Source organism: Zalophus californianus, chromosome 7 (assembly GCF_009762305.2).
Source record: "Zalophus californianus isolate mZalCal1 chromosome 7, mZalCal1.pri.v2, whole genome shotgun sequence".
NCBI classification, from domain to species: domain Eukaryota; kingdom Metazoa; phylum Chordata; class Mammalia; order Carnivora; family Otariidae; genus Zalophus; species Zalophus californianus.
This window is the reverse complement of record NC_045601.1, coordinates 43,689,704-43,717,514: the sequence shown is the minus strand read 5'-3', so window position 1 is coordinate 43,717,514 and position 27,811 is coordinate 43,689,704. Positions and strand designations below refer to the sequence as shown.

Sequence of the window (27,811 nt, the reverse complement as noted above, 5' to 3'; positions counted from 1 at the left end):
AATAAATAAATAAATAAATAAATAGTGAAACCTTCAGACTAGATAAAATGCAGCTACATGTGTTTGGCAAGAGGCCAAACATAAGGTTGCAGAACAACGAAAGGTCAGCAGATGGAAAAAGATATACCAGTCATATCAAACTAAAAGAAAGCTAGTTATACAGTATCAAACAAAACAGACTAAATGAAAAGGTCTGATTCATTATGTGGCTAAACAGTTTTATGTTTGTATGCACATACAAAGCTTCTAAATATTCAAAGCAAAAATTGACAGAATGTAAGAAGAAATAAACAAATCCACGATAGAATCAGTTTTTAGTAAATGATGAATCAAAAAGATAAAAGTCAAAAAGAATACAGAATATTTGAAGAAAATAACTTAAAATTTTGATTTAATGGACCAGCATACAAGACTACACTGAACAACTGAACACGCCCAGAGTATTACATTTCTTTCATGTGTCACACTAGACTTAAGGTTCAAAAACTGTTTTCATACAAACCACAATTTTTAATCATGATGCAGTTAAGGTTAAAAAACCATGTCAATCTCACACAACTCTCCCAGTGTACAGAGAAGGAAATAAGTCTTTTTCACTGTGTGAGGCTAGTAGGACCTTGATTCCAAAACTAGAAAAGCATGATACAAAAAGGGAAAGGTACAAAGCAATCTTACTGAACCCAGGCTCAAAACTCCCAAAATGAATATTAGGAAACTGAATCTAGTTATTATATAAAAAAGATATATATAATCTATCATGACTAACTAGAACCTTCTTTAGAAATCCAAAGTTGATTTAATATTAGAAAACTCATATAAGGTACCACATTAACAAATTAAAAAGTATGATCTCAATATATGCAGAAAAATCAACATCAATTTGTGATTTTTAACTTAAGAAACCTGAATTATAAGGGAATTTCCTAAACTTGTTAAAGAGCATTTACAAAATAAAACTTTAGAGAAGCATAATATTTAACTGTAAAATGTTGACATCCTTCACTTTAAGAGCAGGAAACAAAACAAGAAATCTTATCTCTAGAGATCCTATCTAGCAAAGTAGGACAAGTAAAAAGATGTCCAGGTTGAAGGGAAGGGCAGGTGCGTGTGGAGGGATGAGCGTTCTAATATGGCACTAAAACATCACCAAGGTGCTAAAGCATAATTGAGAATGTATCTAAAAGGAAAATCAATTACATGTTTATTAGAACTTCTCTCAGTGAAATTACAGTGTGTAGACTGGAGAAATACTTAAACCATTTTGAACTGAGAGTAGACCCTGGGGGACCTTCCTGAGAAACACAGATGGTCACTAAACTGCCTTCTGATGAGAGTGGGACACCATAACTACAAGGATCACATTCTGCTGAGAGAGGTATGCAAATCTGGGGCCAGCAGTGAATTATCTTGGACAAGAGGAGAGAGGCTGAACTAATACAAATATAGGTACATCCCCTGCTTTTTCAAAGTTCATGTTATGGCACTTCACTTTCATAAAAGACCTACCACAGTACTTTCTGCTAACCAAAAGTAATCCGGAGAGATTTTTCACTTTTAACAGAAAAAGGCAAAAAGTAAAACAGCGTTCAGCATTTGCTTTGCAGTGAGCCCTTCTAGAGGCAGCGTGCATCCCAAGCAATGAGAGCGGCCCCGCCAAGTCCCTGTCCTGGAACCACACTCAGCATCTCAGTATCATGCCACCATAGTTTTGAGCTGTGAGCATCTGTGCATCTGTTAGCAAGATGGATCCTAAAGTATCAGAAAAGCCTAAGAGAGGTTAGTTTTGGGGTCTTGGAGTGCTCAAAAATTTTTCTGTATAAATTAATGGTAACTGCTTATTCACTTTACACCATTTCAGCTTACAAAAGATTTCACAGGATGCTCTACTTACAGATAAGCAGGGGAAACCCGCAACAATCTTAATTCTATCATTCCCAAACGTGGTGATTGGTGCCTTCTCTGGATAAATGTTTAAAGATAATTAAAGAAGACGGAGTGCAAATTATTAGCATGCCCTGGGGCACTCATGTTTTGGCGTGGTTTCTGTGAGCAGAAGCAGAGTGATGAGAAAGTAGGAGTTAAAGACTCTTGGGAGAGATGACGCTAGTAAGGAAGGAACAGCTGACAAGATAAGAAATGTCCAGACACAGACTTGTTTTCGGAAGACCACTCTACAAGACAAGACTGTCCACATGAAGGATCTGGAACGGAAGGACAAGATGACAACAGGGAGGCTATTCTAGGGCATAGGTGAACCTGGGCAATAGAGAGAAAGGAACAGAACAAACAGTATTACAGTTTTTAAATTGTCTTTACGTTTATTTTATTCACAACTTCTTGATTTATGACATTCTTATTATACTCTATTCTTAGTCTTTCCTAACAATACTATTTTCTTATGGCATTTAAAAATTATTTTAGATGTCACTCTAGAACTTATAAAGCCTCTCACTTTTTATTTTTAAGATTTTATTTATCTGACAGAGAGAGACACAGCGAGAGAGGGAACACAAGCAGGGGGAGTGGGAGAGGGAGAAGCAGGCTTCCCGCTGAGCAGGGAGCCCGATGCGGGGCTCGATCCCGGGACCCTGGGATCATGACCTGAGCTGAAGGCAGACGCTTAAGGACTGAGCCACCCAGGCGCCCCTTTTTAAAACAGAGATACAGTGTAGAGAAGAGTAAGTCACTGTTTTACAAAAGGTAGACAACCTCTTCTGTTTTCTTTCTTACAAGGTGATATTATCCTTTGTTTTGCTTTTTCCCACAAAGGCACCTTGGTCTGATGTTTTGGGTAGTAAATTTTTACCTGGTGAGATATAACCAATGTATTATGAAAAACTCAGCATCAGTGAAAGCGTGTGATTATTTTTACTGTAGATATTTTACCATCAGTGAGGCTCACCTACATATACGACGTTACCAAATAAGATGTTACCAATAAGACATAACACAGATGACAAGCCTAAAGAATTCTTGCCTCTTGATTGGCTGTATTTAGCTTGTCTTCCAGCTCTTCCTTCAGGTTTTCCAGCTCTTGTTGAAGTTGACTTTTATCCTCTTCCAGGTTTAGTTTCTCCTTTTTATATTGTTCCTCCAATTCCTTAGGAAAAGACATTTTTAAAAATTAACAAAATTGTCAATATTATATACCTCAAAGACTCCAAGAAAAAGGCCATTCTGTTTTATATTTTGATACTTAGCTTTTGAAATTAGCTTTATCCTTAAACAATAATACTGGAGTTATTAGTCTAATTCTACGGGCTTAGATTCTATCATTCTGAATCACTTAGGATGTGGTTAAATAATTATTTTAAATGGTAAGAATATTTGGTCTAGATCAAGCTAAGCCAACAACAGAAATGTATGATATAAGTGATAATTTGGGGAGATAAAGAAAAAATTCTACCTATCTCTTGAATACAGAATTCTTTTATATTTACATAAAAAAACCCCCAAAATCCAGGAACAATTCTGGAACACTGGAACATAGTCAAGAATTACTAAGTACAAAATTAAGGCATCAAAAGAAGCAATACCAGTAAAATTGATATTTACTGAAGAACGCCTACTATTTGTGATGCTACTTAATAATACTTGTGGGATACACAGGCAGTAAGACATGGGGTCTGCCCTTAACAAGCTAAAGGTCAACAAGCAATTAAAGAATATATGATGAAAATTAAAATGACCATAGGGACTACAGGGATATGTGGATGGAGAACTGATAAGTTCTAGCCTGGTGAGGAAACCTGCACAGAGAACACAATTCCTAAGTCAAGTCTGAAGGAGTGCATCAGTAAGAAAAGGTGATGAAGAAAGAGGGAAATAGAAGACAGAAGAAACCTGTGCAAAAACCACGGCGGTGCAAAGAGCCTGGTATGTTACAAGCAATTCAATGTTTCTATAGTGTAAGGTAGGAAGAGGAATAAACAGGGTTCTATGGAACTCCCAAGGCAAAGTCCAGGCTTGATGATTTGCTGGGACGACGCACAGGATTCAGCATCTACTCATACTCACAGCTATAATTTATGATACAGCAAAAGGATACTAAGCAAAGGGAAAAGGTGTAGGGGGCGAAGTCTGCAGGAAACCAGGCACAAGTTTTCAAGAGTCCTCTCACACAGGACTCTCCAGAAAGTTGTGACAATGATGTGAAATGCTGTCTACCAGGAAAATTCATGAGTGACTCAGTGCCCATGTTTTTCATTGGGAGCTAATGACGTAGGTACCCTCTGACTAGCATGTGCCAAACTTCCAGACTTCAAGAAGGAAAGCAGATGTTCAGCACAAACCATATTGTTTGCATAAACCCTTTAGGCACATGAGCCATTCTTATTAGGGAATGGTGGAAACCTTCCTGAAATTTAAGTTCCCAGATACTAGCAAGGGCCAACCTTGCCCCCTGCCTTTCTAAGGACAGCAGCTTCAAGCCTGCTATGTTAACTCTTTTCTGCATGGATTCTCTATATATTCACTTCCAAATACGGTGGGTAAACTAGATTTATGGAAGAAAATATAATCCCTTTTGATAACTAATAAGGAATGGAGAAGTCACCTTTCGGTAAATATTCTTTAAAAGATAATTTGAGGGGCACCTGGGTGGCTCAGTGGTTGGGCGTCTGCCTTTGGCTCAGGTCATGATCCCGGGGTCCTGGGATCGAGCCCCGCACTGGGCTCCCTGCTCGGCGGGAAGCCTGCTTCTCCCTCTCCCACTCCCCCTGCTTGTGTTCCCTCTCCCGCTGTGTCTCTTCCTCTGTCAAATAAATAAATAGAATCTTTAAAAAAAAAGATAATTTGACATTGGAGAAAGACTATTCTAAAAGGAGGGTGGTTTGAGCTTAGGCTCAGACATGAGCTAGCTAGGCAAGAGAGGAATGAAGCAGCAAGTGCTAAGTTATTTTGAGAGAAGAGAAGGGTACAGATAAAGCTATCATGCGTTTTGACTATGTTCACACACAGGAAATTCACGTCAGCTGTTTTATAGCAAGCACATTTTAAAGAAAGATTGCAAGAAATGTAAATGGCGTAAAGCAGATTTTTAGGTGGCTCAGAAATTGAAATTCAACAGGCAGGGGGATCATTAGGAGGGAAGTAAGGAGGCAAAAATGATATTGATGAAAGATGCCTTGATTCTAGTACTTAGAACTTAATACAGAGGAATAAAGAGAGACAAAAGGCAGAACACCTGCAAGTTAAATACTACGAAAAGAGAGGAAAAGGCTAAGATGAATAAGGGATGTAGAAATGAAAAAATAGTAACAAAAAATAGCTATGGAAGAGCTAACTGAAGCAGTAGTTACCACTAAATACTTCCCTCTAAATCCCTGAGCTCTTGGCACATACGCATAGTCGGTAAGCACGCACATGTACCACATAATTAAAGCTGTACAAATTTGTTCTGGAATAGTGAGTTGGCACAGAGAAACCAACAACCACAATTTTGAGAAATAACATGTCATTAAGGTTTGTCTCCAGCTACATAAACATAAAATAGTAAGTTTAGATAGAAATAACACTCTAACTGGAAGTTTTATTTGAATTTTTAATTAAGTTCAGGTGTTGAATATTTTTTCCAACTAGTTTTCACAAAAGGAAGAGACATAGAGGCAAAGGTCTCAATTCAGATACAACCTCTTCTATTTACTAGGTTAGTGGTACTGAATAAATCATTTAGGTTTACTAAACCTATTTCACCATCTATATAATAAAATGACATTAATCTCCAAGTCTTAAGTAATAAAGAATATACAAGAATGCTTAGTAAACTGTAAAATGCTATTACATAAAACATATAACCACCATCATGAATACATGCCTATGTGTGGTGGTTAAATGTCTTAGGATTTGATATCTGAGACCTGAGTTCAAGACCTGACTGATTCTTACTAGCTGCATGTGTTTGTGCAAGTGTTTAACTTCTCTGTCCTCCATCATCTACCCTCCTTCAGGAAGAAGGGTATAGCAATTAAACCTATGAGAGTGTTGTGAGGATTAAATAAAACAGAAGGAAAACATCACTGCAGTGCCTGGCACACAGTAAGAAATACTAGTAACTAACATTTATTTATTTATTTTTTAAAGGTTTTATTTATTTGAGAGAGCGCGCGCAAGCAGGGACAGCAGCAGAGGGAGAGGGAGAAGCAGGCTCCCTACTGAGCAGGGAGCCTGATATGGGACTCGATCCCAGGACCCTGGGATCATGACCCGAGCCGAAGGCAGACACTTAACTGACTGAGCCACCCAGGTGCCCCAATAACTAACATTTATTTATCAGTATAAGCTAGGACATGTCTGAGTTCTCAACATTTTATCTCACTTAACCCTCACAGGAACATTACAAGATGGATTTTATCTTCCTCTGTCAGATGAGGAGCTTGAGGTGTGGCTTTTGAGAGCCAAGAGTAGGCAGCTAGTAAGCAAAGGGCCCAGTTGTAGGGCCCACATCTGTCAGACACCTTACTTTTTCTACATCTACAGGAGAAAGTGCTTCAACTAGTTGAGGCTTCCTGAGGAGCACATCTAAGATGCTGTCTCATGAAGAGACAGCTCAAGATCAAGAGAGTGTTTCTACTATGGCTTATACAAAGTAGGAATGCTTCATATCAATTTAACAAACTACATCTCTTGTCAACAGTTTTTAAGTATGTTACTCTTTGAATCATGATTTACAGAGTGATTATGAGACAGCAGCCATCAGAATGAAGCAACTCATTTACTCTACAATATGGGTCACCCTGGATCATTACAGAAACCCCTCCAGTTTAACAATGCAAGGCTACGTTGAATTTGTACTCACCACTTGCAGTTTTTTCTTATCCCTAATTGCATTACTGTGGACAGCCTCAATTGCCACATGGTGCTTCCAAGCTAATTCTTCCAAAGTCTTAGAATGAGCCTCATTTAATTGAGCTACCTCCCCTTCCAATCTATTTTGCAGGTTTTTTAGCTCCATCTCATAATATTCTTGCTGAGTTTTCTTTGCTTCATTTACTTTCTAAAATTAAAGCAAATAAAGATCAATAATTGTGCCTGCTTTTTTCATTACTGATATTAGTATTTTGAATACTCAATAAAGGCATAAACTTGAATGAACTGAGCACTACGGGATTTACACCTTGGACATGAGATTACATCATTGGTGTTCTCAGAAAATGACACGGTAGCACAGGCAAAATGAATACTTTTAACACAAGTGATAAAATAGAGTATTATTAGGTTAGAACCAAGTGCAAGTTAGCACGTCTGTGAACTTACGAGAAAGGCTTCCTGTGTGTCAAAGCTGTACACAAAATGGCTTACCAACTTACCCGCTCAGATGATATAATTCAATCCAGTTTTATTGAGTGCCAGTTATATGCCTTTTAAGCAGTCCCAGTTTAATGATGGGAAAAAGGCAAAAGACAGTGGCAATATAATTTTATAAATTCTATGAAAGGAGTGTACATCATGTGTTGTAAGAGTATACAGTAAAGGAGTCTAACCTGGAACAGGTGGGAAAGGGTGTGTGGGTGTGTGTGTGTGTGTGTGTGTGTGTGAGAGAGAGAGAGAGAGAGACACCCACACCCACACATACATACATATATACATCAGGGAAAGCTTTCCAGAAGAAAAAACATGTGAGCCGCTGATGACACATTCTCTCATTTAATTCTCAAAAGCCCATCAGGAAATGAGAGATGAGAATATTTCAAACCTAGATTTGATGTCAAAAGCCTGAATTCACAACCATTTCCAGCATTTTGAAAGATGAGGGGTAGTCCGCGGTGGTGAAGTTCAGGTAAGACAGGAAGACCATGCAGCTGAGCAGTATGGACAGAACAGAAGATCCAAGGTTGACAGCGGTGAGGGATAAGGCTCGGCAGGAGGCAGGAGTCGAATGATGAGAAAGGGTCTTTTATGCTAAGGACTCTGGATTTCATTATGACAGGAATGAGAAATCATTGCAATTACATAACTGACATATTTTTAACAACAATCACGTTGGCATTAGGCTGGTGAGTTGACTGAGGCTGGGGGAGTGTTTAGGAAATTGTAACTGAAATCCAGGCCACAATGACCTAAACCTAAACCTAGAATCTGTGAAACGGTATGAAAACAGACGATGAAATAAAACATACATTAAGGGAGCAGAAAACCAATAGGACTTGGTAACAGATAAAAGGGTTAAGGAAATAGTCAATAGTGACTGATTTACCAAACTAGATGGACTGTAGTGCTACTGGTTGAAAAAAGGAGTAAAAAAAAAATACAGTACTTTTGAGGGGAAAAAGTTCTAGTATACTGATTCGAAATGTTTGTGAGAAACCAATCTATCCTGTGAGAGTTAGAGACACAGGACTCAACGTTAGGGAAAAGATGGGGCCTAAACCATCAGATTTGGGAGTGATCACTGAACAAGTTTTATGCTACTAGAATGGATGAGCCTGTAGAATGAGGTGAAAATGCTGGGGAGCATCAAGGATAGGGAACAGATTGAAGAAGGAAGCTCTGAAATAAGACTGCAAGGCTGGGGAGACAGGAGGAAAACGTGCGAGAATGTGAAACACTAAAACAGAGATGCTGCAAATCAGAGAGGAGCAAGTACCACAGCTGGACAAGATTCACCAGGTCCAGCAACCAGAATGTCACTGGAGGCTGGGACAAACACAGATTCTGTGGAGTGGTGCTAAGAGAAACCACATGACATTGGGTAAGGAGTGAATGGGAGGTGAGCAAGGGGCAAGGTTTTGAATATGCTTGGTTCTTGAGGGAAAGAAAAAGAAGTATCCAAAACTCCCACTCAGTATTGTGAATATCTGAAAAATCGCAATAAATATTTAGCAATTACTCTACAAATGATAGGTCTTATTTTTTTAATCTAGAAATTCAATATGTTGGTATATGAATTTTCAGATCTTGATACTTGTTCTTTTTAGTTTTATAGAAATTTCCTAGGTGTATATGCAATAATATATTTCATTAAAACAAAAACATATACGATTAACCACAAATGTACATTCCACCGGAGTAAAAGTTTATTCAGTTTCTGGTTGAAATAGGTTGAAATATCTTAAGTTTCTACATTATAAATTGTTAGTAATATTCTGAACATATACACAATATGGGATAGTCCAGCTATATACCATTTTTCCTCAAAAAACAAAAACTTACAAGAATTAAGAGATAGACTGTTACCATGAAGTAGAAGTAAACACTTTAAATCAAATTTGAAAAAGACGAAAACTGAACTTTTTTTTCCTTTTCCTTTCTTTGGTGGCGGGGAGAGGGGACATGGATTCCACTGCTTTTTACCTTCTCCAGTTCCAAAATCTGCTGCTTCTGCTCTTCATCCAGACTCTGAGTTTTGCTTTGCAAAAAAGCTCTTTCTTCTTCAAGCAGAGATAATCTCTCATTGGCCCTTGATTTTTCTGATTCTAGATCTTTAATTGTAACCTCCTGGGTCATTTGAGTTGCCTGAAGCATTCCAATATGACCTATGCTCCAAAAAGAAAACCTTCACTTTAAAATCTGTTGCATTGTGGTATAAAACAGTTTATATTTAATGACACAATTGTACTTACTACCTGAGTGAAATAAATAGTCTGCATGTACAAATAGTACTTTGATTTCTTCAGAAATCTGTATAAAATAGAAATACCATGGGAATATTTATCCAAGTAGAATAATTTAAACTAGAAAGAAGTCCATTTTTCCCATATAATGTATTATTTGTTCCAGAAGTACAGGTCTGTGATTCAACAGTCTTACACAATTCACAGCGCTCACCATAGCACATACCCTCCCCAAGGGGGGGAAATTGGAGGGGTAACAAACCATGAAAGACTATGGACTCTGAGAAACAAACTGAGGGTTCTAGAGGGGAGGAAGGTGGGGGGATGGGTTAGCCTGGTGATGGGTATTAAAGAGGACATGTTCTGCATGGAGTACTGGGTCTTATACACAAACAATGAATTATGGAACACTACATCAAAAACTAATGATGTACAAAAACTAATGATGTAATGTATGGTGATTAACATAACATAATAAAAAAACTAATGATGTAATGTATGGTGATTAACATAATAAAATTAAAAAAACCATATGGTTAAAAAAAAAATAAAGTTGAAAGAACCTAAAAAAAAAAGAAGTCCATTTTCACATCGCTGATGTTGCCCCAATACCCAGGAATCTTTTTTTTTTTTTTTTAAGATTTCCAACTAAACAAGTTGAAGTAGAAGCAACTCCTCAGGGATGTATATAAAATCCTTGGGAGTAAAACAGAGGATCTACTGACTAGTACTATGGCACCAAAATGAGTTATCTGTTCTTTTCTAATTTCTTCTTTTTTCAAATTTTCATAAAAGACAAAGAAATCTGTATGTAGGCAGTAAATATGGCAGGCAGCTATTTGGCTGAAACTGAATTTGTTTTAGACAAGAGATGTGATAAAGAACGAAGGTGGATTAAGACACAGTCCTAAGGACAGCGAGGTTATCAAAGAAAAACTAAATGACAACAACAAAAAAGGGAAGGGGCGATGAGAGAGAAAGAGAGATGAACAATGAGTATGAGAAAAAGGGTCTCAGAAAGCTTGTGTTAGGGCAGTGATTCTCAATGTGCTCTGGACCAGGAGACCTGGAGCCCTCACTGGCAATGAAGAACATCCCAGACCTACTGTCTCAGAAGCTCTGAAGCTGGAGCCCAGCACCTGTGGTTGCGCAAGCCCTTTTGGGTGATTTTCATACACGTTAAAGTTGAAAAACTCCTACTTAGGGGAAAGGTTATATGGGATTCGCTGATGAGCCAATCAAATGACATCCTCAGAGAACGAGTTCGAATGGCTTTAAGCCTGGCACAATAAACACTTGGGTATATGACATGGGTCACCACCTCCTCTAGTATGGGCTATGAAATGAGCACATCAGCCATAGTAGGATGGGCAATTCACCTTTAGTGTGTAAAATGATCCCTATTAATAAACCAAATGAAATGAAAAATTGTAATTCACATAAAGTTCCACTAATTTAAATACTTTAAAACATATGGGTTTTTTTAAACATGTTTTTTAAAGAACAAAAAACCTCTTAGAAAGAATGCTTCATTGTTCTTTTAGTGAATTATTTATTGCTGTTAACTCTTAATTTTTCTATAAATATATATTCCTAAAAATAAGTTATCATTTGCTTATCTAACTTATGATTAAGAAGAAATTAGAGTCCTTTAACATGTTTAGAGTCTAAATAATTTTAAAGTATGAGAAGAAAAGGCAAATTTTGTCTTGAATTGACATTTTAGTGTTGGTTTTAGCTGAGGAATAAACCAAGAACTGTGGTCACACATACTAGCTTTGAGGACAAGTTCTGAAGCTTGTTGTTGTAAACGTTCTCTGGCTGCAGCTAGCTCACTCTCCACTTCCTTGTGCTTGCTCAACAAGGCCATCTCTCCCTCCTTGGCATCATCAAGCTGTTTCTGAAGAACCTAAGAATGATCAAATAACCATTATTAAAATGCAAGAATGATGCTGAGCTAATTAGCTAAGCTAATGATGCTAATTCACTTAAATTACAAGCATCAACTTTCTCTTATTCAAAAGTCACAGTTAATAATACCTACTTTTAAATCTGTTTTGATAACACTTATAGCTTATCTTCATAAATCGTATGACTCAATCATGAAAGACTATTCTACCCCTTCTAATCCACTCAATACTACACAGATATTAAAAACAGCCTTGAAATTTTCTATGCCAATAAAACAAAATTTGTAGGGACTTCCTGGCTTTTTTTTTTTTTTTCAAACATGTGCCATATGCCTATTTAATTCAGGTTTATAAAGCAATCAATTTTTGTTCATTGTCTGGGCAGATCATTATTAATGAAGTTAAAGGAGAAAACACAATTAAACCCAAAGCCCAATATTTTAACTCTCCCAAGCCACTTGTGAAAAATATTAACATGTTATTTCAATAAAATCCTTTCATGATCAGTAAGATTTTAAGTTATCTTTATGGGCCTTTAATATCTGAAGTTAGAGTTGGAAATAATAACTACAGAGTAGTAAAAATTACCCCTTTATGGATTTTCTCACAAAGGCAAAGTAGGAGAAAGCAAAATGGAAAAAAAAAAGTTAAAGTAGTCTAATTGGAAAGAGAAAGACAAAACTGGGGGAAAAATCTGTATGTTGAATGTGACATTCTTTACTTACCTGAACACTGTTCTCTGCTGTAACAAGTGCTATCTGAAGCTTTTGGCATTTGTCACGAAGACTTCCAGCTTCATCCTGTACCATCTGTAACTCTGTCTTTAATTTTCCTATGGTTTTTCGTAAAATTGCTTCTTGTCCCTGAAATTCCTTTCTAAGATCAGCTTCCTTTTCTTTGCTAGCCTGTAGGCTTTCTGCTGTAAAAAGCTGTGACCTTTTCAAAGTATCAAGCTCATGCTCATAAAAGGACTGAGCTTTATTCAACTTGCCTTCATAATCCTCAATGAGCTTTTTCTGTTCAAGTCTTAGCTCTTCCAGGGTTTGGTTTAAAGCCTCCACCTCCATCCTGTGCAGCTCCTCCGCCTTCCCCTGCCCTCCACTGACCGAGGCACTGTGACCCTGCTGTGACTTCAACAGCTCTTGGATCTCCCGTCTGTGAGCAGTTCGCAAATCTTCCAATGCCAAGCGTTTGTCTTTTTCGAACTGTACCTGGAGTTGTCCAAAACTCCGTAATCTTTCCTCAAATTTCCTTCTAATCTCTTCAACCTCTCTAGACATGGTTACTATGCGCTGGACATGCTGGGCTTCTGCACAAAGTTGCATGTCCTCAACTCTGTGCTTATAAGCTTCAAATTCTGTCAAAGCCTGCTGCTTCATTTTTATGTGATCTTCTAATGATGCTTCTAAAACCTGAATCTTTCTCTTAAGGTCTAACTCCTCTGTTACTTTGCTTTTATACTGCAGTATTTTTTCTCTTGTTTCTGCAAGAATCTGTTGGATTTCTTCTTCATGAGCATCTCTGAGGGCTTGGATTGCAGATTCATGCTCATCATTTTTAGTGTTTAAAGCATATATTACCTGCATGGTTTTGAGAAAGGGAGAAGCAATTCAGCAAACCACGTTCTTTTCTTACTGGAAGTTAATTCTTTCATTTGGACTGATATTATTCAACACACATAATATTGGCTATGGTAAATACTAAATATCGAAGCTTCATGCATTGTTTTGGATTCATAGATTGATTTACTTGGCTAGTTTTACCTTAGTCCAACCTTAAAAGTTGCACCAGAAGACTTCACTACAAATGAGACAGTGAGGAGAAAAGAGAAAAAGGAGGCCCCGTGGCCTAGAAGGAGTTTTCCATATGGCCCAGTCTAGCTTGGGGGTGAGGGTCAGGAGAAAAGCTTCAGAGTAAGTATCTGCCCTACATGACTGTCCCAGAGGAAGAGACGCTTTGCATCTAGGCCCTAACTCTTCCTAAAGGCCTCTTTCAACTGTTTAATGTCTAGTAGGTTCTAAATTTAGAGATTTTCTTTTCTAATTCCCCTATGGTCTGTTTTTAAGGCTAATCCTCTTCTCTTCAAGTTCCTAGTCATCTCCTTACAAAATCCAATTCATACTTTTCTGCTCACAAATCAAACACTGTAGTTTTACTCACTCCCTAATTTTTCCTGTCTCGAGGCAAGCCAGGTCCCTAGAGCCACAGTGTCCTGGGTACAGGTATTTATTTTCATTTTAGTCCTTGGATTTTAGTGATTCCATTAAGATTTCCCCAACCTTAATTCCAAATGACAACATAGTCCCTTTATAGTAATGCTCCCATTCTTGCCTTTTCTTTGATACCCTCCATCATACCACTGTGGTCAAATAGTACAATATTCATGACTATTACTTAAAGCTTAGAGATGCACCCACTTTCTTCTGAAGTAAAAAGAAATGAACACTATACAATCCAACTATCCAGAAGCTAAAAATCAGTGTCCTGGAGCTTTGCTCATTTTAATGTGATCTTATTCTGGCTTTAGAAATGAATTCCAGCACCAAGAGCCAGAATCGGCCATGAAGACACACAAGCATTGCCATTTGTGTAGAGAACTTGTTTACGTAGCCTGGGGCAATGGAGACAGACTCCCTGGCGCTTCACATACTCTGATAAGGCTAGGTCCCACTGCTAAATCGAGGCAGGCACCTGCCTGGCTTATAGCTGTACTTGGGCAAGGAGAAGACACACTGGAGCCAACTTACCCCCACTGCAGGGGCTTCACTCTTTCCACACAGGGCCCTGTCTTCCAGAATCAATTCCCTACCCATATATTCACTTGGTCTTCTCTATTTTGAGAGATGTAATCATAACAAAGGCAAAAAGACTGAGAGATCACAAGACCCCATTATTCTTGCCAGCTACTTCTCCTGCTAGCTACCTCCAAAGGAAAATATGTGCAACAGAGGGAAATAAATGCTTATAACCCAAGAAAGTTGGTGGTCTCCTACAACCCTCCCCCAGGGTCATACCTGCCTAGCATGTGGATGCCCAGAAAAGGCTAAAAGAGGCACTAAGGAAAAACACACCAACCAGCTGGCAAGAAGTGCTACAGGCCACAGGTCTCAGGCCTTCCCAGGGCAGTCTGTGTGCATCCCTTATCTATCATATGAAGCACGTGGAAGGAAGAGAGATAATGCAAAGAGAAGGAATCCCTAGAGAAAAACAAGCCACACTTTCATCATTTTATCCCAGGAAATGATCTTGAAAAGGACCACTGTTGGTGGGATTCCACATAACTGGGGATGAAACTCCCTCAGCCTACCACTCACCCCCTGCTTGTGTGCTCTGTCAAATGAATAAATAAAATCTTCTAAAAATATAATAAACTTAAAAAAAAAGATTTTATTTATTTATTTATCTATCTATTTATTTATAGAAAGTGAGAGAGAGAGTGAGAGCACAAGCAGGGAGGGAGGAAGAGGGAGAAGCAGGCTTCCCGCTGAGCAGGGAGCCTGATGCGGGACTCGATCCCAGGACCCTGGGACCACGACCTGAGCCGAAGGCAGATGCTTAACTGACTGAGCCACCCACGTGCCTCTAACTACTCTTCTCTTTTTTCTAATACTTCATTTCCTTGCAGTCTTTGAAGGGTCAGCTAAAGTCCTGTATCCTTTAATAAGTCTTCCAAGACCACCCAAATCCATGGGAGTCTGTCCCTCTTTAAATCCAGTACCTCCATTTCCTTACCACCACTCAGTCCTGGAACTCAGTAAATGTTCAACTGATTAAATTTGGGGGTCTTGACAACAGTGTTGGAAAGCTGTGCGAGGATGTTAGAGAGCCTAGAAAAGTAGCTGATAATATAAAAGCACAGTAGCATACAAAATGAAAGCATTAAGTTAAAGAATAGAATTTAAGTAAATAAAACAGCTAACAAATAATAGGGAAATAGTATGGTGAAGGGCTCTATTTCACTTGATATTCTAATCCAGGGGTCAGCAAACTGGGACCTGCAGGCCCAATATGGCTGTTGCCTGTCTCTAGTTTTCTCGGGGCACAGCTATTCCCCTTTGCATATGGATAGCCTACAGTTGCTATCCCACTACAACAGCAAAGTTGAGTAGTTGTAAAAAAGAGACCCTGCTACTGACTCCTGTTCTGATGATATACACATGCCATCTTATCAGCCAAAAATAAAAAATACCTGAATTTGCAGTAGCTTTGTTTAGACTCAAATAGTCCAGGGTTCCAACCACAACAACTCACACATTAAGAAAACCAATTATTTGATTCTGAAACTATATTATATAAAAGAAATACAATATTCTACTGGCCATATAACAATATCTTCAGGACAACAATGTTAAAGTTTCTAAAAACTTAAAAAAGAACAATAAAAGGATGCCAAGCATAATAACAAATTAATAGTGCTTTTATTTTTTTAAAAAGATTTTATTTATTTATTTGAAAGAGAGAGAACACAAGAGGAGGAGAGGGAGAAGCAGGCTTCCCGTGGAGCAGGGAGCCCAATGCGGGGCTCGGTCCCAGGACCCTGGGATCATGACCTGAGCCAAAGGCAGACACTTAACTGACTGAGCCACCCAGGGGCCCCAGTAGTGCTCTTAAATGACCATTTAAAATACACCACTATTTAATGATATTATTTTTAAATGAGAATGCTATATATGAATTTTCGAGTTGACATTAACAAGATGTACTATCCTCTAACTGTTCACTTTTCTACATAATTACAAAGGTAACCATTTTAAAGTATCTTTCTCCGATTAATTACTATTTCTCAGACCAAAGAAATAGAAATGTTGTAGATTCTTTGAACACATAGAAGATATGACTTGAAGTAACAGAATTGATCCAAACCGGATTTTTGACCGTAGGTAAGATAATTTCTCCAAGCTTCAAGTTTCTCAAATATTAGAGATATGTATTCTATTCTAGTGACATTGTTATAAGATCAATCTATCACTGACATTTAAAAAATGTTATACAAAGATTTTTCAAAAAATATAAAGCACTATAAGATGGTAAATGTTTTTTATTAGTAGTATCATTTATGGACAGAATGAGACTAATTTTAGAAGAAACTTTGGTAAGTGATAATAATCACCCATAAAATTGGCTATTATTTTCCACACAGGAAAAGGAAACTCTCTAATGTCCCTTTTCATAAACTATTTTAAAAGACATTAAGAGCCACTTGCGGTTTTTCTGGAACTATGAACATTCAGAGAATGGGACAGTACAATCATTTCAGCAATTTCATGTAATTTCACAGTGTCATTTTATGCCAATAATGCATAATTTAACTCTATATTCCATGATGAACAAGGAATAGTTAGAATTTTTACTTTTTCTATGAAGATTTTCAGATAATCTTACCCATGGACAAAATGAAAACAATTCTATGTCCTAGTTTTTAAAATGCTACTTAGGGAACAACAAATTGTTTCTGAAATAGTTCTCACTGTTGACTGCTATGGACCGAATTGTGTCCATCTCCCTCCCCGAACAAAATTCATCTATTGAAGCCCGAGCTGCCAATATGACAGTATTTGGAGATGGGGCCTTTGGGACATAATTAAATTTAGACAAGATTGTAAGGGTGGTGCCCTCATGATGGGATCAGTGCCTTCTTAAGAGACACTGGAGAGCTTGCTTCCTTTCTCTTTCAGCCATGTGAAGATACAGTGGGAAGGTTTATGGTTCTTTGTCATGGAGACTGAACTAATACATTGGCAATATATAAATATGTTCCCACTAAAATCTAACTCATTAGTAATAAAGTACTTTCATTGAAAAGTATGTGTATATTAGCTTAAAATGTTAAGCCAAATTGTTGCATGTTATACCAACAGTTTTAACACTGTTAAAGTAACAGACTCATTGAATAAATGATGGTAAATTCATACAATGTAATATCGTGAAGCCATTAAAATGCACATCTTATTTAGAAGAATATTTCATAATATAAGAAAAAGCCTATAAGAGACCATAATGCTGTATCAATAAGATCCAATCTGATAGAGGGAAAAATGTGTGTGTGTGTGTGCAGATACATATTAAAGGTATGTAAAGAAATAAACCAAATTTTAATTGGAGATATTCAGTATTTCTGAACCTTCAATAATGAATATACGTTACTATTATAGTTAGAAAACATTAAACCCTTTTAAAAGATTAACATTAATTATGCTAAAATAATAATCAATACTCAAAATGCTTTCATTTTAGAAAAACCTAACAATCAAACTGAAAGGGAAAATTAAAGAAACATTCATTAATTACCAACAGATACCCTGAAAATTTCCTTAAAAATCACCCACTGAAATAAAACATTTATAAAAGTCATTCTAAGTTTTTTAAAGAATATTGAATGTTAATCATTTTACTTAGGAAAAAGAACGTGTATTTTGAGAAAATTTTTAAAAATACAATTACCTAGTTAAAATTTGATAACTACTGGCAAATCTTTAACGGTCAATTCCTACTTCATTTATTCTTCCCTTCAGCAAAAATATATTGCCCACCTGCTATGTGCCAAGACCTATAACTGGCACAGTAAACACAACTGTGAACTGAATGCACGTACATGGTATTTGTTCTCATGCAGCTTGGTAGAGAACCTTAAAGAAATATTTACTCCATTAGTCAAAGTAAAATTTCAGTAAGTTATACAAAGGAGAAGAAATACAAAATGAGTCTTTGCAAGGGGTGGGAGTGACAATGGTAATGTAGGAGTTTTCCCTTATTCTGAGTGAAATGCTTACTTTATCCTAACCAGGATCTCTTCATTTAGTCAGAATATTAAGCGGGAAGCTATAGAGAGAGAATCCTGGACCAAAGGCTCAGTAAGAGCAGAAGGCACAGAGATAGAAAAAGCGCAGGACTCTGTGAAGGGAAAAATGGGTTCCAGAGCTGGAAAGTAGACCTCACACTGCAGAGGTACTTGTAGCTGTTGGGCTGAATGGGATCCAGAGGGGAGAAACTACTGAGAAAGAGTGAAAAAGACTGAGGACCAGGCCTTGGACAGGGTTCAGGGGTGGCAGGGAGGATGGGGACCCACAGACAGAGGCAGCGTCCTGGAGAGATGAGGACCTTTAGATGGAGGACCAAGGTCTAAGAAGCAAGGGATGGACAGTAGATCTTGTCGAAGGCTGCACAAAAATCAAGAAAAATGAGGACTCAAAGCCCCTGTGTTCAGAACCTAAATCTCAGAAGTAGGTCTTTGAGAGCACATTTGGTAGAATGGGGCGGGAAGGCTGGAGGATAAGTGGCAAAAGTGGGTGAGTGGATGGTAAGTGAATGGAGGCAGTCCACTGGTAGAGAAAAAACTCCAAGAAATTGCAGGTAAGAGAAACAACTAGGGACAACCAGGATGACAGCTCAGGAGGCAGCAGAATCCAGGGAGAGTGCTTTTTTTAAAAGAGGGACTGAAAATGTGAACCAGGAAGGGTCAACTATGGAACTGAATTCATGGAGAAAGGCTGAGGTCAGGCTTCCCCAGCACAGGTGCAAAGACTGGTGTTGGCTCAGAGTAGGAAAAAGTCCTCCCAAGAGAGCAAGGCTGAAGACTGAGGTTTTAGGTAGAGAGAGCGGGAAGATGGACAACCACTTTCTGATGGCTTCACACTCCTCCGTAACTGGGAGATGAAATCATCCTCATAGAGCACGGGAGCCGTCAGCACCTTCTCCCCACTGGCCGTAGACGATGCTACTGATGTTAGCCAGTGAGGCCAGTCCCAGTCTTCCCAGTACGTCTCACTGAAGACAGACTCAGATGCATAGCAACCATGAGCAGATCCTCCTCCTCACTGCTCCTCCAGATATTTTCCTGCCAGTCTCAATCTTGATTTTTTGCTTATTGGAAAATTCTGGAAACTTGTTCACTTTCCCTTTCTTATCAATGTCAGAGACAGAAAACATACCAACAGGAGAGAGAGAGAGAGAGAGAAGGAGGGAGGGAGGAAGGATTTACCCTCAAGTACATAAGCACTATATGAGGCACAAGGAAACTTAGGCAGTAATAAAAGAGCAAGCTCAGATTAATTAAAAAAAGATCCTGTACATTTTAAACAAATGAAGAATATGCTTTTATTATTAAACACTTGGTTCTTCTAATTGAGCTACTCACCAAAAAGTTACTTGGAGCCTCAAGAAAACTTCTCAAGAATAATGGATTCTTAAACTCTGCCATGCAGCTTCTATCCTATCTGTTCCAGAGCAGTAACACGGACCATTGCTCTATAGCACAGTTAATATTCAAAAGTACTCCCAGACCAGCTGTATAAGTAAAATTTTCACAAATTATCAAGTATTACCGATGAACTCTATGTGGCTTATTAGGGAATCTAATGTTTCTATGAAATGGTTCATCCTTTGAAGCTGGCATATTATGAGCATACTTAGCTATATAAGGGCATGTTAATAAAACGTGTTTAAGACTTCTTCTCAGGGTCTTGAGCTCACCTTCTCCCATGGACACTCTGATGTAACGACTACATATATGCAACTAACTCTGAAAATGACCTGAAGACTGGCAGAACAGACTTTCCACAACTAATCGTAGAGAGGAAGCCACATCGAAAAGGGTAGGAGGGGCATAGACGTGACTGAGAACCAAACCCCTCTGTGAAACTAACCATAAACAGGAGGGACACCACAAGCACAAAGAAGTGAGAGGATCAGACCCCACACCAGGCACTCTAGGCACTAGGGACCCATACTAGGAATACGAGTCCCTATAACACCTGGCTTTGAAAACCAATGAGCCTTAACTCTTGGGAGTCTTAAAATTCAGTGAGCTAAGCATGGCTCAGTTGGTTGAGCACTGGCTCTTGGTTTTGACACAGATCATGATCTCGTGGTTATGGGATCAAGCCCTGCGTCAGGCCCTGCGCCTAGTGGTCTGCTTCAGATTCTCTCTCCCTTTCCCTCCTGCTCTCTCTCTAATAAATGAATAAAATCTTAGGAAAAAAGGAAAAAAGAAAAAAAATCAGCAGGCTTAACTCCAGGAGAGCTGAAGGGCAATAGGAAACTGAGTCCCCATCCTTAAAGCGCCAGTATAATAACTAACTCAACCAGAGACACAGCACCTATGGTATACATGAAGATTTATTTACTAATCTCAGAACGGGCACTGGGGGGGCAGGGATGTTCAGATTTCTCCAGGAATAATAGTGCTGACAGGCATCATTTCTCTTCCCCTCCCCCAGTCGAGATAGCTGGACACTTGCTGGAGCCAAAGCTAACACTCTCCATCGATGTTGCTAGCACTGCGTTCCCTGGGAAGCCACCTCAGCAGGCATCCTCCAAAGTAGCTTCTGCCCCATCACTCCCTACAAGCAGCCCTAGCAGGGACATGTGCCACTCTAAAGTGACTCCTACTCAGGGAAGAGGGGGAGATGGAACCCGACACACCAGCATGTCCACAGATCCAGCAGCTGAGCCTCTTAGCTGCCCACACAGGGAAAAAGCCCTGTTATCCTATATGCCTCTAGTTATGGCAGAGAGGCTAACTGTAGATAAATAGCCTGACCCCAACCTCACCCACCAATGAGCTCTAGGCAACCTGAGAGAGGCCCTTCAACTCTGTGGGGACCAAGCCCTGACCAATATGCCCAAGTAGGAAAAGCAGGTCAGTGAAGCCATCTGGGCTGCAGGCAAACACGGCTCAGTCACAACAGTAGGGGACACACAGCTCACACAGGAGACACTCAGTGGAAAACCTGATTCTGGTACCAGGGGGTACTGCATTACAGGACACCACAGATCTCTTTTACCCAAAGTCACTACTTTCAAAACCAGGAGACATAGCTGACCTCCCTAATACACAGAAACAAACACAGAGAGTTAGACAAAATGAGAAGACAGAGGAATACTTCCCAAATAAATGAGACAAAACCACAGTAAAAGAGCTACGTGAAATGGAGATAAGCAATATGACTGATAAAGAATTCCGAGTAATGGTCATAAAGATACTCAGTGGACTTGAGAAAAGAGTGGAGGGTCTCAGTGAGAAATTCAACAAAGAGATAGAAAATATAAAAAGGAACCAGTCAGAGAAGAAGTATTCAGTTACTGAAAAAAATCACTGGAGAATGAACAGCAGACTAGAAGAAGCACAAGAACGGATCCACACTCTGGAAGACAGTGTATAGGAAACAACCAAGTTGAACAGCAAAAACAAAAAAGAATAATAAAGAATGAAAACAGGTTAAAGCAACTGAGTGACAACATCAAGCATAATAGCATTCACTTTACAGGGATCCCAAAAGGAGAAGAGAGAAAGAAGAGGGCAAAAAACGTATTTGAAGAAACAGCAGCTGAAAATTTCCCTAATCTGGGGAAGGAAACAGACATTCAGGTCCAGGAAGTACAGACAGCCCCTAATAAGATGAATCCAAGGAGGTCCACTCAAAGACACATAATAATTAAAATGGCAACCTGTAATGATAAAGAAAATTTTAAAGCAACAAAAGATAACAATTACATACAAGAGAAACCCCATAAGGCTACCAGTTGATTTTTCAGCAGAAATTTTGCAGGCCAGGAAGGAGTAGGATATTCAAAGTACTGAAGAGAAAAACCTGCAACCAAGAATACTCTACCCAGCAAGGTTAAATATAAATAGAGGAAATGCTCCAAAAGACACAGGGTGACTGAATGGATTAAAAAAAAAAAAAAAAAAAGGACCCATCTATATGCTGCCTACAAGAGACTTATTTCAGACCTGAAGAAACAGACTAAAAGTGAAGAGATAGAAAAATGGAAGCAAAAAAACCCCAACACACAAAAAAACACAAAAGTCAGGGTGGTAATATTTATATCAGATAAAATAGACTTTAAGACAAAGACTGTAAGCCAGAGACAAAGAGAGGCACTACATAATGATAAAGGGATCAATCTAACAAAAGGATATGGCAACTGTAAATGTCTATGGACCCAAGATAGGAGTACCTAAATAGAAAACAATTAACAGACATAAAAGGAGAAACTGACAGCAATAAAATAATAATAAGGGATGGTACACTTACATCAACGGATAGATCATCTAGACAGAAAATCAATAAGGAAACAGTGCTTTTGAATGATACATTACACCAGATGGACCTAACAGATACATACAGAACTTTCCATCCCCAAACAGAAAACACATTCTTTTCAAGTGTGCATGGAATATTCTCCACGTTAGGCAACAAAACAAGGTTCAATAAATTTAAGAAGACTGAAATCATATCAAGCATCTTTTCCAACTACAAAAGTATGAAACTAGAAATCACTTACCAAAAACAAAACAAAACAAAACAAAAAAAACCTGGAAAGAACACAAACACATGAAGGCTAAACAACATGTTACTAAACAACCAATGAGTCAACCAACAAATCAAAGAGGAGACCAAAATTACATGGAAACAGATGAAAATGAAAACACAATGGTCCAAAATCTTTGGGATGCAGCAAAAGCAGTTCTAAGAGGGAAGTTTATAACATGACAGGCCTACCTCAAGAAACAAATCTCAAATAACCTAACCTTACACCTGAAGTAGCAAGAAAAAGAAGAAAAACAAAGCCAAAAGGTAGTAGAAAGAAGGAAATAATAAAAATTAAATCAGAAATAAATGGAATAGAGACTAAAAAAACAACTGAAAAGATCAATGAAACCAAGAGCCAGTTCTTCAAAAAGATCAACAAAATTGATAAACCTGTGGCCAGCCTCATCAAGAAAAAAAGATAAATAGATAAATAAATCAGATACAAAAGAGGAAACTGACACCACAGAAATACAAAGGATAGTAAAAGAATATTATAAAAAAAGTATATGCCAAGAAACTGGACAATCTAGAAGAAATGGATAAATTCCTAGAAACATACAATCTTCCAAAACCGAATAAGAAAGAGAAGATCTGAACAGACCAATTACTTTTAACAAAATTGACTTGGTAATTAAAAAATTCCCAACAAACAAAAGTCCAGGACCAAATGGCTTCAGAGGTAAATTCTACCAAACATTTATGGAAGAGTTAATACCTATTCTTCTCAAACTACTCCAAAAAAATAGAAAAGGACAGAAAAGTTCCAAATTATTCTAAGAAGACCACATTATTCTGATAGCAACACCAGACAGACACTACAAAAGAAGAGAACTACAGGCCAATATATCTGATGAACACAGATGCAAATATCCCCAAGAAAGTATTAGCAAATCACATTTGCAACGACGTGGATGGAACTGGAGGGTATTATGCTGAGCGAAATAAGTCAATCAGAGAAAGACATGTATCATATGACCTCGCTGATATGAGGAATTCTTAATCTCAGGAAACAAACTGAGGTTTGCTGGAGTGGTGGGGGGTGGGAGGAATGGGGTGGCTGGGTGATAGACATTGGGGAGGGTATGTGCTATGGTGAGCGCTGTGAAGTGTGCAAGACTGTTGAATCACAGATCTGTACCTCTGAAGCAAATAATACATTATATGTTAAAAAAGAAGAAGAAGAAGAAGATAGCAGGAGGGGAAGAATGAAGGGGGGAAATCAGAGGGGGAGACAAACCATGAGAGATGATGGACTCTGAAAAACAAACTGAGGGTTCTAGAGGGGAGGGGGTGGGGGATGGGTGAGCCCGGTGATGGGTATTAAAGAGGGCACATTCTGCATGGAGCACTGGGTGTTATATGCAAACAATGAATCATGCATGGAACACTACATCAAAAACTACTGATGTAATGTATGGTGATTAACATAATAAAAAAAGAAAGTATTAGCAAATCATATTCAACAATACACTAAAAAAAAAAAATCATACACCATGATCAAGTGGGATTTATTCCAGGGATGTAAGAGTGGTTCAGTATTTGCAAAATCAATGTTATATATCATATTAACATGAAGAAGGACAAAAATCTCAATAGATGCATCTCAACTGATGCAGAAAAAGCATTTAACAAAATTTAACACCCATTCATGATTAAAAAAAAAAAAAAAACTCTCAACAAAGCAGGCTTAGAGGGAATATACCTCAATAGAATAAAGCCCACATATGACATCTACAGCTAACATCATACTCAATGGTGAAAAACTGAAAACTTTTCCTCCAAGATCAGTAACAAGACATGGATGTCCACTCTCACTGCTTTTATTCAACATAGTACTAGAAGTCCTAGTCACAGCAATCAGATGAGAAAAAGAAGTAAAAGGAATCCCGAATGATAAGGAAGAAATAAAACTGTCACTGTCTGCCGATGACATACTATATATAGAAGGCCCTAGAGGCTCCACCAAAAACCTATTAGAACAAATATAGGCATTCAGTAAAGTTGTTGGCTACAAAATTAATACACAAAAATCTGTTGCATTTCTACATACTAAAAACAAAGTAGCTGAAACAGAAATTAAGAAAAGAATCCCATTTACAACTGTGCCAACAAGAATAAAATATCTAGGAGTAAATTTAACCAAGGAGGTAAAAGACCTATACTCTGAAAACTGTAAGACACTGATGAATAAAAATGAAGATGATACAAATGGGAAGGTATACTATGCTCATAGACTGGAAGATTATCATTAAAATGTCCATCGTACCCAAAACAATCCACAGATTCAATGCAACCCCTATCAAAATACCAGTAAGTATTTTCACAGAATCAGAACAAATACTACTAAAATTTGTAAAGAACAACAAAAGATCCCAAATAGCCAGGGCAATCTTGAGAATGAAGAACAAAGTTGGAGGTCTCACAATCCCAGATTTCATGATACATTCAAAGCTACAATAATCAAACTAGTATGGTACTGGCACAAAAATAGACACACGGAATAATGGTACAGGAGAGAGAGCCAAGAAATAAACCCATACCTATATGATCAATTAGTACAGGACAAAGGAGGCAAAAATATACAAAGGGAAAAGACAGTCTCTTCAATAAATGGTGCTAGGAAAACTGGACAGTCATATGTAAAAGAATGAAATGAGACCACTTTCTTACATCATATACAAAAATAAACTCAAAATGGATTAAAGAGTTAAATATAAGACTGAAACCATAACACTCCTAAAAGTAAACAGGCAGTAATCTCTTGGACATTGACCTTAGCAATGTATTTATAGGTATGTCTCCTTAGGTAAGGGAAACAAAAGCAAAAATAAACGATTGGGATTACACCAAAATTAACAACTTTTGCACAGCAAAGGAAACCATAAAACGAAAAGGCAACCCAGTGACTGGGAGAAGATATTTGCAAATGACATATCCCATAAGGGGTTAATAACCAAAATATATAAAGAATTCATACAATTCAGCAACAACAAAAACGAACAATCCAATTAAAAAATGATCAGAGGACCTGAATAGACATTTCTCCAAATAAGACATACAGATGCCCAACAGACACAGGAAAAGATGCTCAACATCACTAATCACCAGGAAAATGCAAATCAAACCACTATGAGATATCCAGTCAGACTGACTAGTATTAAAAAGACAAGAAATAAGTGTCGGTGAGGATGTGAAAAAGGAATCTTTGTGCACTGTTGGTGGGAATATAAATTGGTGCAGCCACTGTGGAAAACAATATAGAGGTGCCTTAAAAATTTAAAAATAGGAGGTGGGGGGGATGAGGTAACTGGGTGATGGGCATTAAGGAGGGCACTTGATGGAATGAGCGCTGGGTGTTATATGCAACTGATAAATCACTAAATTCTACCTCTGAAACTAATAATATACTATATGTTAATTAAATTGAATTTAAATTAAAAATTAAAAAAATGAAAAATAGAACTATCATACAATCTTTTAATTCCACTACTGGGTATTTACCTGAAGAAAACAAAAACACGAATTCAAAAAGATATATGTACCCCTATGTATATCGCAGCATTATTTACAATAGCCAACATATAGAAGCAACCCAAGTATCCACGATAGATGAATGGATAAATAAGATGTGATACATACAATGGAATATTACTCAGCCATAAAAACAAATGAGATCTGAGAAACAAACTGAGAGTTCTAGAGGGGACGAGGGTGGGGGGATGGTTAGCCTGGTGATGGGTATTAAAGAGGGCACATACTGCATGGAGCACTGGGTGCTGTACGCAAACAATGAATCATGGAACACTACATCAAAAACTAATGATGTAATGTATGGTGATTAACACAACATAATAATAAAAAAATAATAAAAAAATTAAACAAAACAAAACAAAACAAAAAAACAAATGAGATCTTGCCATCTGTCACACAAATGGACCTAATGGGTATTATGGTAAGCAAAATAAGTCCGACAGAAAAAGACAAATACCATATGATTTCACTTAAATGTGCAATCTAAAAAACAAAACAAATGGAGGCACCTGGCTGGTTCAGCTGGTAGAGCATGCGACTCTTGATCTTGGGTTGTGGGTTCGAGCCCCACATTGGGTGTAGAGATCCCTTAAAAAAATAAAATCTTAAAAAATAATTTAAAAAAATAAAAAACAAATGAATGAACAAACACACAAAAACAGACTCTTGGGGTGCCTGGGTGGCTCAGTCGGGTGAGCGACGAACCCTGATTGCGATCTCAGGGTCATGAGATGGAGCCCCACGTTGGGCTCTGCGCTGAGTGTGGGGTCTGCTAGAGATTCTCTCCCTCTTCCTCCCTCCCTTGCCCCACTCACACACATGCTCTCATGCTGTATCTCTAAAATAAATAAGTAAAATCTTAAGAAGAAAAAAAAAACAGATTTTTAATACAGAGAACAAGCTGGTGGCTGCCAGAGGGTAGAGTATTAGGCGGGTGGGCAAAATAAAGGGGATTAAGAGGTACAAACTTACACTTATAAAATAAATAAGCCCTAGAGATGTAAAGTAAAGGGAATACAGTCAGTAATATAAAAACACTGTATGGTAACAGACGGTAACTACACTTGTGTGAGCATTGAGTAATGTACAGAATTGTCAAATCGTTTGTATACCTGTCACTAATTAACATATTAATTATACTTCAATTTTAAAAACACTTTCTTTTAGGGGCACCCGAGTGGCTCAATCTTTAAAACAAAAAACTTTTTCTTTTAGAGGTGATGAAATTGCACAAATCCCTCCATATTTTCTTACCTATTCTATTGGTAATAATAGCATGTATTTTCGTAGCCTAGATTACAGGCTTAATCATTGCAATGTAAGAAAAGAAACAGTTTAAAAATAAACTATAGGTTTATAGAACTCAATTCAAGAACTAGTCCCAAGTAGGGGCGCCTGGGTGGCTCAGTCATTAAGCGTCTGCCTTTGGCTCAGGTCATGATCCCAGGGTTCTGGGATCGAGCCCCGCATTGGGTTCCCTGCTCCACAGGAAGCCTGCTTCCCC

The 27,811-nt window shown here is 38.0% G+C and overlaps 1 protein-coding gene across 8 annotated transcripts in view; it reads right to left on the bottom strand.

Annotated features, from left to right (window-relative positions):
• The window catches only part of FAM184A (family with sequence similarity 184 member A), a 111,033-nt gene that overhangs the window by 53,472 nt on the left and 29,750 nt on the right, over nt 1-27,811 (bottom strand). For all 8 annotated transcript variants that reach the window (XR_003521451.1, XM_027602382.1, XM_027602379.1 and 5 more), the window contains exons 2-6: nt 12,187-13,041; nt 11,325-11,460; nt 9,292-9,473; nt 6,797-6,994; nt 2,978-3,100 (exon numbers count right to left, since the gene is read on the bottom strand). Coding sequence is in view for 7 of the 8 variants with exons in the window: in XM_027602382.1 (XP_027458183.1) it covers nt 2,978-3,100; nt 6,797-6,994; nt 9,292-9,473; nt 11,325-11,460; nt 12,187-13,041 (1,494 nt within the window). In the remaining variant the exon portion in view is untranslated. The remainder of the gene's footprint in view (nt 1-2,977; nt 3,101-6,796; nt 6,995-9,291; nt 9,474-11,324; nt 11,461-12,186; nt 13,042-27,811) is intronic.